Here is a 15,138-nt window from a genome sequence, read left to right as displayed (position 1 = left end):
ATAAAATACAGTCTGCTTAAATCTTGTATGTGCTTGTATTGAATCAAACTAAGCTATTGTGGCAGCTTAATATACTCCACTTGTAACACCTCCGAGATAGAAGAAATGAACCTGAACAGGCCGTTGGAAGCCTGAGTTAAAACTGGCTGCGTCAAAAGTGCCAGTGGCATGGTCAGAGCTGAGGGATTCCAGACACAGGCAGCGTGTGGGGTTGCTGGCTTTGCTGGAGCCATATCCCTAATAGCACAGGCACAGCCTTCCCTCCGGTTGCCCCATGGAGGGAAAGGGCTGGTGGTCAAAGCACTTGCTGCTGTGTAAGGCAAGTGATGCAGCTAGTGTGGCGTCTGTTTCCTCCCAGAGCTTGTGCTTAGCGAACTGTGGGATAGCTGTCTTGGGGTGAAGGGTCCTTCTGGGCATCGTTCAGACCTGGCACTGAGCAACTGCTGCTCAGCTGACGTGGTGGCCTTGCTCGGTGCATAGATGCAAAGGAAAGCAGGGCCCTGAGCACCTGGGAGGCATCCATCTCTCCTGGAAGGGTGGGACACATTTCTGTTATTCACTGCCCTGGTTCCGTTTGCTTTTCTCAGGGAGGATTGGTGAGCTTTATGGAGCAGCTGCCTGGTACTTTTCTCTGCCTGCTTACCTTTGCCTTGCATTGCAGGTTTCCTGCCAGATGGGTCCCTGAGCTTCCTGCTGGAGGCCCCAACTGCATCCTGTAGAAGTGCTCTCCTGGTCCCAGCAGCTGAGGCCCCTCCAAACCTGCTTCTGCAATGGGTGGGTTGTAAGCACTGGTAAGACCTACGAGTCGTGTCGCCTTCGCTGCTCTCTTCCTCTCTCGCGTTCTCTTTCTCTGTCCTTGTTCCTTCCTGCCCATTTATTTCTGTTCTCCATTTGCTCTGCTGTTCTGTCTCTGGGGTTTTCACTGTCAGGTAATGAGGAGCTGTGGGTCCAGTCAGTCTTGGAGATGCCGAAGAGACGAGACATCCTGGCTATCGTGCTGATAGTTCTGCCCTGGACACTACTAATCACCGTCTGGCACCAGAGCACCATTGCTCCACTGCTTGCAGTGCACAAGGGTGAGAGAAATCAAACCAGCCCATGCCAAGTTTGTGCATCACTCCCTCGTCCTCATCTCTCTCATTTCATTTCTCCATGGCAGCCATTCCCATCCCAGCTCCTGGTCCATGCTCATGCAGAAGCCTCCCCACTTCTGCTGCAGGAACAGCCCCGTGCTTTCCAGGGATCTTTAGAGACATCAACCTCCAAGCCATGGGACACGCTCCCTACACTTGGAGAGCCCTTCCCCACCTACATCCAGATTCAGTGGAACAGAGCGCAGAAGGAAGGTGCTTTTCTTTATTCCCTGATGATCTTTTTTTTTTTTTTTTCAAGGGAGGAGTCTTTGTTCTTGGCTGTTCTGTGGAAGAAGGCCAGCTCATTTTCTGTCTCTAGGCCCTTTCTCTAGGAGATTCTTTACCCTTTTCATTTTAATGTTCGTTCCCATCCTCAGCAGTTTGTTATCCTTTCACTGAGCAGTCTGGTGTGCCACTGGAGCTGCCAGAAGCTCAGAGTCCATCCTCAACAGTTTTATCTTTTCCTGGAGGACTTGGACTGGCAGCCACCCACCAGGCTTAGGACAGCTCTTAAGGGAAAAGGAACTCCATCTCTCCGAAAGGTGGACGGTGTTTCACAGGATGTGAGATCTCTATTGGGCTCCAAGATGGGGTTTAGAAGAATATCCTGTCTGTGTAGTGATTTGACTCGATGCCCTAAAAACTAGGACCAGGTTGGTGATTGGCCGCAGACATTGACATCCCAGCACAGAGACAGCCCTGCTGTGATCCAGTCCTGAACTTGCTGGTGCCCTTGGTAAGATGCTTCCTCTGAAAGTGCTTCTATGAGCGCTCAGTGGAAAATGAGTGGTGATAGAGACCAACCTGAAGCTCTTGGGAGAAACTGTTATGTGCTTGTAATGCATTTCTGAGATCCTTTGGTAGCAGGTGCTGAAAATGAGATGTGCATCTATATGCTAGTGGGGACACAGTGACAGTGGATAAATGTGCCAGGATTTACAGCTGAGGGTTTGATCTGGATGAGTTTGTGAACTATCTCGTATGTCTCCTTCAGGCTCCATCCTGGTTAATTACATTGTGTCCATGTCCAATGCATTTTGCAGTCTTATTATTGAATTGTTTCCGGTGCTCTGTGCTTTCAGAGAGCTGTGTTATGCAATGCAGATGTGCTTTACTTACACAGGGTCTGATCCCCACGTGTGCAGGAATCTTTGTTCCTGTCCCTCCCACCCCCCAAACACACGCCCTCCCTCCTTCAAAGCTGCCTAGTACAAATCCCTCATTCAATTCAGAGCTATCTCAAAGGCTGTGCTGCTGTACAAGTAACCTGCTACGAAAAACACACAGGTAATACCCTGCTGGCTCAGATCTGATGGCTGTCTGTTCCTATTCTTTCTCATCTGAAGTTCCTGGCAGCAGCTGGCTTTGCAAAATCTGGGGCTCTAAGAATCAGGCGCCCACTAGAGACCAGCTGGCGTGCCTCTGAGTGGTGGTGCCCCTTTATCTCTCTCACTTCCTATCTGTGGATGCTGGTGTTCCTGCTGCTCTACAGTAGTGTGAAAGTTGCAGGCTGTAGAAGTGACAAACGCGCAAGTATTTTTTCTACCTTGAGGTGATTGTGGCCAAGTCTTGCTTTGCAAGGATTTTAGTTGTTTGGGTTGGTTTATGCTATAGATACGCTGTTTGCTGGTACAGTGCTGCTTTATTGTTCAGATCCGCAATACCAAATGGGCTGTTATGTTCAGAAGTTGGAAGGGCTTTATTGAGGAGAAGTTAGGCAGTGGCAGGTAAAGCCTCTGCAGGAAAAAGCCTACAATCAGGAGCTTTATTTCTGCTCTCTATTTCTAGATTTGAAGAGTGCCTTTCCCTTGCTTCCCCATGCCACATCCCAGGCCCATCAGGAAGCAGCAGGGTATGCAGTGTCCTGGACAGCAGTGCTGCTGGGAGCTTCAGGGACTCCATGTGCTCCACAGCTCCAGCCCAGTTTGATTCCCTGCTTCCCAGTCCCAGTGCTCCAGTGCAGTGAGTCCTGTCCCGCTGAGTCCAGTGCCCAGGGCACTGGAGCTCTTTGGGAATGATGGATTGTCAGTCCCTGTTGCTAACTTCATTATCTAGATCTAATTGCTCTACAAGTCTGACTCCTCTGGGCACTTTATGATGCTTATTCTGAGCACTCAGCTGCACCGTTGTCCTGGGCTCTCAGGCTCTGTTGGATGCTGCTTTTCTAATGGCAGGAGCTTCGTTTCTCATGGGTGTTTGTCCCAGATTCCTTTATTAATTTGTGTACTTATTTATTCAAGCCTCCGTTTGAGCTTGTTTCCTTTCCTCTCGGGCTGTGAGGGTGACTTCCCGCTATCAGCTAGCAGCCTGCTGGCTCAGCCGGGGGATGGGGGGTGTCGGAGGACCGAGTCCATGCGGTTTTTCTTCTCTCATACCCTTGCTCAGATGATGGTGGTGACTCCCGGCGTGATCTCGCTGCAGGCTTGGACTCCAAGGAATACTGCTTGTCGGACCGGGACATTGTGGAGGTGGTGAGGACAGAATATGTTTATACTCGCCCACCCCCGTGGTCAGACACCCTTCCCACCATCCACGTCATTACACCCACCTACAGCCGGCCTGTGCAGAAGGCAGAGCTGACACGCCTGGCCAACACCCTCCTGCACGTGCCAAACCTGCACTGGATCCTGGTGGAGGACTCCCAGCGGCGCACACCCCTCATCACCCGGCTGCTGCGGGACACGGGGCTCAACTACACCCACCTCAACGTGGAGACCCCTCGCAACTACAAGCTGCGGGGAGACATGCGGGACCCCCGCATTCCCCGGGGGACCATGCAGAGGAACCTTGCCCTGAGGTGGCTGAGAGAGACCTTTAACAAAAACAACAGCCAGCCTGGGATTGTTTACTTTGCCGACGATGACAACACCTACAGCCTGGAGCTCTTTGAGGAGGTAAGACCCTGCTGGAGGAGCCCCAGCCGGCTGAGCACAGCGCCTGGGCTGCAAAAGATGCTGTGTGCTGAGCTGAGGAGGAGCTGTGTACATCCTCTGGATCAGTCCTGCATGCAGTGGTCCCACTGTAGCTGTCCTGAAGTTTCCTGGGCAGCCTGATGGTTGGCAACTCTGCCTGTGGCAGGGGGTTGGAACTAGATGATCTTTAAGGTCCCATCCAACCTAAGCCAGTCTGTGATTCTATGATTCCTCTGGGGGCCTGGTGACATGACTGCAATGTGTGCATTTCCCAGTGTCAAAAGTAATGGAAATTAATGGGAACCCCAGCACAGCCTGTGGCATGTGGTCAGGAGGTGCACATCCATGCTCCAGTCACTTGGAGTCATTGGCAGCATTGGAAGGGATCTTGTTGGCCTTGCTCACACACTCACAGCTTCTGCGATTGGAGCTTTTAGCTGTGCTGCTTCTCTGAGAGCAGGAACAAAGCTTTTCCCTTGGTATCACAAAACCAAGCGAAAACATTTCCATGAGGAGGAGGAGTGGTCATCTCAAGGCAGGAGCTAGCTGGTAGGATCCTAGCAAGAAGAGCAAGATAGTTTTGGTTTACTATCAAGGGAGCTGATGAAGAGCTGCCTATGCTGTGGGGAGCCCTGTTAGGGTTGGAATGTCATCTGCTGTCCCTTGTGCCTGGACAGACATATGTGCCTAGCAAAGGAACCCTTGGCCATCCTCCCCCCACATCCCACCCTGGAGGAGGTTCCAGGCTGATCTGATGGTATCTGCTCTCTCCTCTGCCACCCCTACATACTGCACTTAGTCTGTCTGTTCATCCCTGTTTCTTCTTGTTTGAGGAGTCCCTGGGGTCTCTGCTCCTTGCTCTCTGTTTGCGTTTGTTTGCTCTCATCCCGGCGTGTTCCGTGGTTAAACTCTGTAGCTGTCAAGAGCCCAACACCCGCTCTGCGCAGACTCCAGCTGAGGGAGCAGCGCCGACGCAGAGCTGCACCAGAGTGGTGCCAGCACAGCACTCGCAGGACGTCTGGTTTAGAGATGCTCTCTGCACTTGACTCTGGATTTCCACGCTCATGAGGAGCGTGTGTTTGTCAGCACCTGCTTCATATCCTGGAAATGTGGAGCCCTTCGTGCTATCTGGAAAGGGCTTTGGAGGGAGATGTGTACCTCACCTCTCAGGAAGGACCTGTTTCCATACTCTCCTGAGATCCTGCAGCATGGGACAAGAAAGTAGGATTGCCTCCTTCCCTAGTGGCTGCCAGTTCCCATACCAGGCACCTCCTGTTTATTCACTCCATACGTGCCCCTTTCTCTTCCCTGATGGCTCTCACTTCAGCTTGGATAGCCACAGGAATATACATGCTTTTAAAGCTGAAAGCAAACTCAGGCTGAATGTCTTTCTTCCACTTTCCTCCTTTGAGGCTGGCACTGGCAGCATCTTCAGAGAGACTCCGTGCATTAATAAAGCAGAAAGGGTTCCTTCATTCACCCGCCTGCTTCACCCATGTGCTTTGCTGAGAGAGCCTTCTCCTCTCTGATTTGGAGCTGCAGTTAAGGTCACATGGAGCCAATGGAACGTGCTGTGAAATGCAGAAGACACGCACTATTGTTCCCTGTGGACAGGCACTGCTGTTAGCATGTGTATAATGCAGAAGGGCAAGTGCCAGCGCTCTTCTGGTCTCGTTTGCAGTAATTAGCAGTGATGAGATTAGCTCTGGGAGATCCCTGATCTAAGAGCCTGGGCTGAGAGCAGAGCATGAAGCTGCGGCTGCCAGAGAGTGGGGAGCGGGTGCAGGGAGGGCAGGCAGACAGGCATTTGGATCATCTGGACTGGCAAGCACACGCACTGAAGTGTCCCCTGACAGCTCCTATCTATTTCTAGTGACTCCACGGGGAACAGAGGCATCTAGTGTCCCTCTGGGTAGCGGGGCCAGCTGTAATGCCCTGTCCTGCATGCTGGGAGCTGCTGGAGGGGCTGTGCTCCCTCTGTTCCTGCTGTTGTGGGCTCCCTCTAACCACACTTTTAGCTTTACTGTGTCTCAGAGCTTGAGACTGCAGCTTTCAGAGAAAACACCTTTCTTCCAAGATACCTCACTCCTGGATTCGTTAGGTGACGTGCTTCCCTCCTTGCTGTCCTCCCTTCCCCAGTTGTCCATGCAGAGAACCGATGTCCCGCAGCTCTAAAGGCCTTTTGACAACAACAAAAAAAGACACTTAAGCCTCAGTTACGGCCATTACTGGCATCTTTGTTCCTAGTGCAGAGCTCACACGTGGTCCCATGGCCATGAGCCCCTTCCCAAAGCATTGCACTCCTGCAGCCCCAGGACACGCGTCCTCATGCAGGTGAGTGATGCACACAGCTCGGTTGCTCCAAGTCACAGCAGTGCCTGGGAGCATCACCCAGGCTCAGCCCCACCATCAGCGCCACGTGTCTCCTGCAGGACAGTGGGAAGGTGAAGGTGTTCCACTGGGGGGCGGTTGCGTGGTGGATGCTGCGTGCAGCCCATCCTTCAGCACGCACCCACCGTGCCCTTCTCTCTCCTTTGCCTCCAGATGCGCAGCACCAGGAAGGTGTCGGTGTGGCCAGTAGCCTTCGTTGGTGGCTTACGCTACGAGTCCCCCAAAGTGAACGCTGCAGGGAAGGTCTACGGCTGGAAAACTGTGTTCGACCCCCATCGCCCTTTTGCTATAGACATGGCAGGGTTTGCTGTGAACCTCAGACTCATCCTCCAGCGATCTCAGGCGTACTTCAAACTGCGAGGAGTGAAGGGAGGCTACCAGGAGAGCAGCCTGCTGCGGGAGCTTGTCACCCTGAATGACCTTGAGCCGAAAGCTGCCAATTGCACTAAGGTATGGTCTCTTCCTCGTACATGGGATGTGAGGACTTAGTGATAGGGCACGCTGATGGTTCTTGCCCTGAAGACTCTCCGGTCCAACGTGAGAGACAGCAGATGGATATCTATCAGGGATGACGGGGAGCGTGCGAAATACAATGAGACAATGCTGGTTAGTGTGACAGCCATCAATCAGAGCACATCAGCAACAGAGGGGCTGTCAAGTGCTCTGAAAGCTTTGTGAGCGGGTGGCAGGCACTGGAGGGTCTTCATGGGATCAGAGACGCCTGTGTAGTGCTCAGGTCTCTGTCTGTAGCAGGCTGCCACCCAACCTCCATTGTGTAATTATCCCAGGAGGACTTTTCTTTTTTTACAAATGAGCTGTTACTGCAGACAGAGCCAGTGTTGGGCCATCTATTCCAGGTCCTCATCCGCTTCACAGCTGAAAGCTTTTCCTGTAAAGAGCTCTGCCCTTGCTCTACCATTAGGTCTTTCTGCCTCCTTCCCCCCTCGCTGCCCTGCTAGCTAAAAGGGAACACTGGCTGGAAATTAGTGTGCTTCCAGCAGATCAAGGGAAATGCCCAGGTTGCTTTTAGGCTGTACAGAATTAGTTGGGGCATTGGGAGGAAGGAGAGGAAGGAAAAGCCTGGAGGTAAGAAATGGTGCTGTCAGACAGGCTGCTGTGACAATGCTGCATGCGGAGCTGCAGGTCAGAGCTGGAAAGGAAGCAGGGATTGCTGCCCAGGATTTGAGGCAGACTGTATTTCTTTTCCTGGCCCTGCTGTGGGGATCTTACAAGGGTCCTTGTTGAGAACTGAATGCCGTCTGCTCCTGGCAAACTCTGAGTGCAGCTTTGCTGGTCGTGCTTTGCCTTTCTGCTGCTAGCTGTTGCCAGCAGCCTCCATTTTCCAATTGCTGTTTTGCTCACTCTTCTGATGAGAAGGAGAGTCCAAACAAGCTGCATAGGAGGACAGGAGGAGGCTGTGCTCTGGGGTCCTCAGCATCAGAGCACAGACTCTCAGTGGGCTGGTGTGCTCCCAGCAGGTGTCATTGCTCGTTGGTGCGAAGCTTTGCAGTCAGATTTACATCACAGATTACAATGTGGTCAGGTACCATCATTAAGGAGGGATCAGAGAACTGTGTAAGATAAGCACAGACATCCCCTCTCCAGAAGTGCTGTCCTCACTGCGTACAGTGCTGTAACATTCATCTGCCTTCGGCCCACAGATGCTCACTCCTGCAAAAAGCTTACACTTTGGCCAAAGACATACACTCTACTTATCTTCTTAATTAGAGATCTGCCCAAAATGAAGAAGAAAATGAAGGAAGTCGGTGTGAATTGCCCAGGCTGGTTAGCACTGGGGTTGTAAGGGAACATGGCTTTGCAAGCGTGCTCTGTATTTCTGTGTCCTGCTGCTTCTACATTTCCCCCACAGCACACAAAGCTCTCTTCAATCCGTTGACACATTACATCTGACAGGATCAAGGTCTAAGAGATCTCGTGTTCCCATAAGGTTGATGTAACTGGGACATATTCTGCTCCCCGTTTCCTGTGAGTGCCCGAGGAAATGAGCTGCAGTGCTCGACCAGAGCCCATAAAGGACAGAGACCTTGTCAGCGGCCTCAGCTATCCAAACAGCATGAGAGCACAGACCACAAAATACAAGGGCACTGCAAATGATGTGCTTCTTGTTCCAACTGCTCCTGCAGCAACTTGTTTCCTCAGATAGAGGCAGACGTATAGTTCTCTGGGTGAGGCAAGCTTTTGTGCTCTCGAGGGGTTTTGGTAGCTAAAAGCAGTCATTCCTCTGTTTTCCTTCCCTCCTGGTTGAGAGTGATCGGGGATTAAAAGCTGTGGGCTGGCATCCTGGCATTTAGGTGGATATTGCTGAAGGGAACTGGCTGGCAGCCGTGTGCTGGGCAGGGATTGCTGGGCGGCAGCGTGCGTGTGGGCAACGTGAAATGCCACTGTGGGAATGGCACTGCTGTCACACACACGGGATGAGAACAGGGAGCAGTGAGTGTGCCTGAACAGCAAACCAGTGCTGTGGGTCTGGGAAGGGGATAAGTCCTTGTGTATCGGAGGAGAGCAAGCCTGGCCCTGCAGCAGCCAAGGAATTACGCAGCAAAAGGGACTAGAGCTGGCTGCTTCGTGACATCACAGCCGTAAAACAGCTAAAGCTGACTGCCAGTGGGCAGAGGGAAGGGAAAAATTCAACCTAAGGCAAGAAAGCTTGTAAAGGAGTGCTTTGCTTCCTCCTGTCTTATCCTGTGGTGCTGCAGCGTAGGCAGGGAGTTGGCTTCATGAGGTCTTTGTATTCGTTCCCTTTCAGGGGCTGAGCAGCAGGGTATGGATGGAGCAGATCTGCCCTCTTTTTGCTTAGATTGCTCCTGAAATTGGGCTGCTGGGTTTGTGTGGTTTGCAGTGAGCGGTCAGTACCCTGGCCGTTGTGCAGCAGCACTTTGTAGGTTAAGCTTCACACGGAGTGCCTGAGCTGGTGATTTTTAGGGGATGTGCAGAACCTGGAGGGCTCTTTTTGCCTCACTGAGCCCTGATTAGTCTCCAGAACTGCTGTGCCAATGCCATCCCCTGTAGCACAGCTGAAAGCTATAATTTCCATTTGAGCAGTTTGGGTTTTGCAGCACTCTGCCTGCTCCAGGACCTTTGGGCCGTGTGGCAGTTTTGGTAGGTCAGGTTGGACCACCAGAACCCTTTTCTGTGATCTTGAGCTCTGCCTGTAACACCTGTCACCTTCAAGGTGGTAGAACTGCATAGCTGGCTGTCACTGTTTCAAATAACAATTATTGCTGCCTTCCATGGAGATCTTTGGTGCTGGAAATCCTGTGACCCGCTCCCACTACAGGCTGACTTGCATGCTTAATTTCCTGTTGGAAGAGAATGAAAAAGCCTGCAATGGAGATGAAGCCTTGTAATCTCTTAGATCTGTTCCAAGCCTCGTGATTCTGGATGACAAGGCTGTCAATGACCAACGTGTGTTGCGGTGGTGGGGACTTGTAAGGAGGATGCAGGTGACCTGCAGCAACCACTGCTAGGGGGAAGTCAGCACTCAGACCCCCAGTGCAAGCTGCACATTTGCACAAACCACAGCTGCTCTGAGACATCAAACCAGCACTGCTTGTGGAAAGCATCGAGCAGTGAGCTGAGAGCAAAAGCAGGTGTTGCTGTGCAAAATGGTGCTCTCCCTCCCATATTAAAAGAGCACTGTGTGAGAAATGGTAGAAGCTGCCGCATTGAGCCGCAAACTCTGACACTCAGTCAGTTGTGGTCAGTTAATTCCACATAACTGCCTTTTTGGCACTCGGATTTAACAATGTCAAAGCAGGATGCCATTGAAAAGAAAAGCTATTAATCTGTATTTGTGTGCGTCTTGGTACTTGGAGCTGTGTGAGCGTGAGCCCTATTGCTGGCGGTGTTTGTAAGGGAGCAGCTCTTCCCTGCTCCTGCTGGAAAGCAGAACTGCCCACCAGCTTGATTTCTAGCACCTGCACTGCATTAAGGCTTGGCTATTCTATTTGTTGGATGAGGAGCTCGTAGCTGATGCCGACGCTGCCTGGAGAGCTGCCTGGCGAGACCTGTTTGCTTTTGCTTTTCATTAGGAAGTAAGGCAGTAATTGCAGCAGTATAATCGCAGCAGCTTCTTGGGAAGGTGGGGGGGCTCCTGTTTAACTCCAAGGGCTGGACAAGTGCCTTGTTTGCCCTTTAGAAGCAGAGCGTGGCCTCATTTTTCAGACAAGCAGGGAGCGGGTACGAGACGGTTTACAGATATTTGGATTAAATGCACCAAGCATTGTCATAGCAACAAGAGGGAGACCCCCGTGAGGAGGAACCATCACGGAGCAGGTGAGAGGGAGCAGGAAGCTGCAGCTCTGGAGGGACAGAACTGCTGCCAGCAATGCAGCTTGTAGTGCTGAGCAGTGAGTGTAACTGAGTCTGGTGAAGGGAGAGCGTTTCCAGAGCTTGGAGTATGGCACGGCTGCTAGGAACCATTGACCTATAATACCTCCCCCACGACAGATGTCAGACAACCTCTTCCATTTATATTTTTTTCCAGTTCTTTTTCGCAGGTGTTGATTAACATTGAGCTTTACTGCACAGATTTTAGTAGAAGTTACGATCGCGGTGTGCTTCACTGCTGGTTTCAGCAGGTTGGAGAGGGACCCTGAAAGTGATGCACTGCATTGTACCTGGTCCGGAATAGCAGGGGCAGCACGGGCCCAGCCTTTTGGAGGAAATGTGCATTGGGAGCCCAGAGCACGTGGGAGGGATGGAGTATTCTGTACCAAGCTCATGGCTCAGGTATCTCTGAGAGCAGAGGTGGCAACAGAGAACCAGAGCAACAGTAAGGATTTTTCCCATCAGTGGCAATTCAGCATCTTTATCTTGAAAGAATTTAAAAAGAAGTAGTAACAGTGAGGTTAGCGAGCAGCCACAACATGAGCTGATGTGGCAAGAAATGGCTTTTCCATTCTGTGCCTAGCACAAGCTCCACGCTGCCCAAGGGTGGGCTAACACCATAAGCAAGAAGCAGAGTCAGGATCCTAATCGTGGGAAACACGCATCTGATCCTCCAGTGATGAGGGAACAGCCTTACATCATTGACAAGGTTGATGAGCCTTTGGAGGAAGATGGAAGGAGCAGGTTAATGTCCCAAGACAGTACACTGTAAAATAGGTAATTTCTGTGCACTGCGCATTCTGGGTAGCAGCAGGCCTACCTAAATGAAGTTTTATGCAAACCTGCATGCAGCTGTGAATGCAACATTAGGCTCCAGGGTAGATGGTTAAATTGCACTATTGATTTAATGTGCAAGAATGTTTGTTAGTGCAGTGAAGGGATGCAGCTAATGACTTCTGCTGGTTTCTTCAGATTTTAGTCTGGCACACAAGGACAGAAAAGCCTGTGCTGGTGAATGAGGGGAAGAAAGGATTCACAGATCCCAACGTGGAAATCTGAGCGTGCACGGCCGAGCAGAGACCAACACCAGGTGAGAGTTCACATTCTGGAACCATAAGGAGAAGTGGCAAAGGAGGAAAATACCAGACAATGATAGGACATGCAAACCATATGCAGTTAGTGACAGTAAGGGAGGGTGTAGGTTAAACCCCAAATGGGGCATTGTGCGTCTGTTTACCTCAGGTGAGCATATGGTGTCTTTGGATACCACTGCTGGAGGAGCAATGGAGAGGAGGAAGGAGCAGACACGCACGCTGGTGGCTGACTTCTCCATCCTTTGTTCATGCCCTGGCTTCTCACCTTTAATTACCTGAGCATTCTGGTGCATCAAATCTTCTGTATCTCCAGAGTGTACCCTGCAGCTGGTTTGCTAGTGTGAAGGATGGAATTTTTGCTTATACCTGCATCCAGACTGCTGCTCTTCATTATTATGGGGGAAAAGATATGTGCACAACTCCCTTTAACTGGAGCGCAGAACCAGGCCTGGAGGGGAGAGAAGATTGCTGCTTGTTCTCTTTTCCTCTCAAACACAGGGAAGTCAGAGCAGCAAGGGGTATGGGAGAGGGGCGGATCTGCTCAGCAGCGGTGTATTTTTAACATAATGAGTTCTTACAGCACGTTCCCTCGAGCTGCAGTGATGGAGCCCTGCCTGCTGCAGGGCCTGCGCTGTGGCCCGTTGGCAGGACAGCAAAGGAAAGCCTGCACTGCACACTGTCTGCGCTATATATAGCAGCTTTGCAGAGAGGCCATAGCTCTTCAGTGCTGTCACAACTGCTTTCCACCAACACCCAGTTGCCTAGCAGCAGTAGTCACAGCTCCGCAATCCAAGATGGGTTTTGGGTTAGCTCCAAGGGGTGGCAGCTCACTGCAGCGAGGCAGAGGGGTAATAAACATGCTGGTTGTGTCTCTGTTGCAGAAGATTTCTTCATGCACAGCCTCCAAGGTTCCTCCCCACAGCATACAGCCAGACATGCAGTAGCCAGGACCTCTGCTGACTTCCAAGAGTTTTAGTGTACTGAAAGCAAGCAACACTGCATACATAAACTACCCGGATCCCCCTGCCCTTCCTCCTGGACTCTGAGCAGAACCTGACGCTCTGGGGGTGGAGAAAAAGCACAGAAATACAGGACTGAACTTCCCTACGAGACACTCGGTCTGGGAGAAGCGCACGATGCACTGAAGATGAGGCCCGGCTGGAAGGGCAGCCCAGACTGAGTGGGCTGTTATACGGGACCTGAGAGCGAGGGTGAGAATGCACACGAGTGTGCTGGCCCCGATGACTTGTCCTTCCCAAGACACACACCCTGCGGCTATGTGTCCGACAGCTGGAGCAGCTCCCTGCTGAGGGAGGGGTCAGCTGCCTTCTGAGATGGCACCTTAGCCCTTAATTCTGAACCTACTTTAATCAGTGTTTATTACGCTGCACAAGACAGGAAGGCTTTGGGGAGGGTGAAAAGCAAGGCAGGTTAGAACAAACCCATACGTACATCTGTTTCTGGTACGCCCTTCTCCTTCCCTTTGTTCAGTTCCGTGGTTTAGAAGGTGCCCTGTGCTCCTGGATGGAGTTACACGCACAGCATACAGCTCTCAATGTGAAAAGAGCTGTGGGTGGGTTTTCAAGAGATTGTTGTGGCCGTACACCATGATGCTTCATCTGGATTCAGATCTTAGTTCTATTTAGGTCTCATTTGGCTCATGTGAGCATTAGGTATGGGATTCTCAGAAAGGTCCTTCCACGTAAAGCCAAATTTCTACTCTTAAAAAAAATAAATAATAAAGTTAACTGCTTAAAACTAGGGATTGAATGAGAAAAGCTGATTTTAGTGCATTTACCATCTGCATGGAATGCATTCTTCAGCCCTAGCTCCTCTTTCAGGGCCAGACGGGAGCGCAGAGCCACGCTGGAGCCAGTCAGGAGTTAACTAGTGGGAACAGAGCAGCACCCCTGTAAAGGGATCCTGTGCTTAGCACTCAGTTCCTTCCGGCTCTAGGTAGGTTGAAAAACTAAGCAGAATATTAGCTGCCTCTTCCCTGCTCTGTAACATCAAAAGACCTGAGATAGATAGCATTGATGAAAGGGTATTCTCTGATGAAACTGTATCTTGCTCCTCAGCAAGAGGCACGTGGCTGAGCAATGCAGATGAGGAACCTGGGTGCTGCTACCTTGGCTGACTCTATTTGAAAACGACAAACGTGCTGAGGAAGAAATTAAGGTACAGCTTAGCCCTTCTCCCTACCTCCAGCCAGCAAGCACACAAAAAACCCTAAATAAACACAACTTAGTGCCCTGCCCTTGTAGCTGTCCAACATCTGATCAACCCCCACTGTCCCAATTCTTCCAGAAGGGTCTGAAGCACAATTTTCCCTTTGAGTTGAGGGAAAATGTAATCCCAGAGTTGATTCTTTTTAGCCCTAATGCATAGATTATTAAAGTACTATAGATGGGATTGTTAGCTTCACAGGGCAGAAGCCTCCCCTTGGACTAATGACTGCATTCCCTAATCTTTAAAGAAACATTTGGGTTTTTTTTTTTTCAAGTTATTTTCTCCCACTGTCTTTCAGAATCAGTGGGGGAAAGCTGCATTGCTCAGCTCTCAGTCACAAAGCCTTGCTATACAGCCTTTATAAAAATGTTCTTTTAGATGCATTGGCTGAAGTGCTACTGGGATAGAAAGCATCCAGTTCCACCGTCCACTCTGTGGGAACAGGCACTGTTACCCTGTGCTAAAATGGGAGCTCTCTGCACTCAAGCAGCCTGATTCTGTTCTTGTACTAGCATCCCAACCTCAGTTCAATCTGCACACCCTAGAGTGGAAAGAGACATTGTTAAAGGCGTACAGATTCTTCTGCTAAGGTAGTTCCAAATGGATGGCCTCTCCTAGCTGCATGCTTTTGTTCGCTAACGTCAGCTCCAGCCCCTGCTGAGCTGCAGCCTTCCCTCCTTGGAAGGAAATAACTTCCAGAAAAATGCAAAGGCCCAAGTCCTGACCACAGCCCTGCTTTTACGCTCCTCAAAGCTGGTGAGACGAGTCTGGGCCCTTCCAACCTGCACAGGGGCACTGTGGGTCCGGGGAGCAGAGACGTGCGTGCTCAGTGAGACCAGCTCTGACCAGAGTGGAGTGTATTACAGCCACACTGTCTGTTCTCAGTTTTAAATAAACTGTATTTAAATTTGTTAAATAAAATTAAGTATGGTTTTTAAGAGAGAGAATACCCTGCAACTCCGTTCTCAGAGGCCGTGCACATGGTCGGTGCTACTCAGAGCCCAGATGTGCTCTCCCATTTGCAAGTAT

The 15,138-nt window shown here is 50.9% G+C and overlaps 1 protein-coding gene and 1 long non-coding RNA gene across 11 annotated transcripts in view; one reads left to right on the top strand and one right to left on the bottom strand.

Moving 5' to 3' along the window:
• Positions 1-15,075, top strand: part of B3GAT1 (beta-1,3-glucuronyltransferase 1) — a 37,073-nt gene extending 21,998 nt beyond the window's left edge. For 2 of the 9 annotated variants that reach the window (XM_021375991.1, XM_021375992.1), the window contains 6 exons: positions 662-774; positions 930-1,076; positions 3,519-4,027; positions 6,590-6,886; positions 11,759-11,876; positions 12,762-13,641. In XM_021375991.1, coding sequence (XP_021231666.1) covers positions 771-774; positions 930-1,076; positions 3,519-4,027; positions 6,590-6,886; positions 11,759-11,845 — 1,044 coding nt within the window. In that variant the 5' untranslated portion in view covers positions 662-770 and the 3' untranslated portion in view covers positions 11,846-11,876; positions 12,762-13,641. Of the gene's footprint in view, positions 1-661; positions 792-929; positions 1,077-3,518; positions 4,028-6,589; positions 6,887-11,758; positions 11,877-12,761; positions 13,642-13,721 lie in introns of those variants that run through there. The other 7 variants (XR_002432635.1, XR_002432634.1, XM_021375993.1 and 4 more) reach the window with 7 other exon arrangements.
• LOC110387648 lies at positions 6,894-12,754 on the bottom strand. Of its 2 annotated transcripts, none has more exons than XR_002432638.1 (3): positions 12,459-12,754; positions 12,156-12,328; positions 6,894-11,505 (listed from the first exon to the last, which is right to left on the bottom strand). It is a non-coding gene; the product is annotated as an uncharacterized LOC110387648 (long non-coding RNA). The 2 variants fall into 2 exon arrangements; XR_002432637.1 differs by lacking the exon at positions 6,894-11,505 and adding an exon at positions 11,813-11,891 and having other exon boundaries at positions 12,024-12,328.

Source organism: Numida meleagris, chromosome 23 (genome assembly GCF_002078875.1).
Source record: "Numida meleagris isolate 19003 breed g44 Domestic line chromosome 23, NumMel1.0, whole genome shotgun sequence".
Lineage (NCBI taxonomy): Eukaryota > Metazoa > Chordata > Aves > Galliformes > Numididae > Numida > Numida meleagris.
This window is presented reverse-complemented; position numbering and strand designations above follow the sequence as displayed.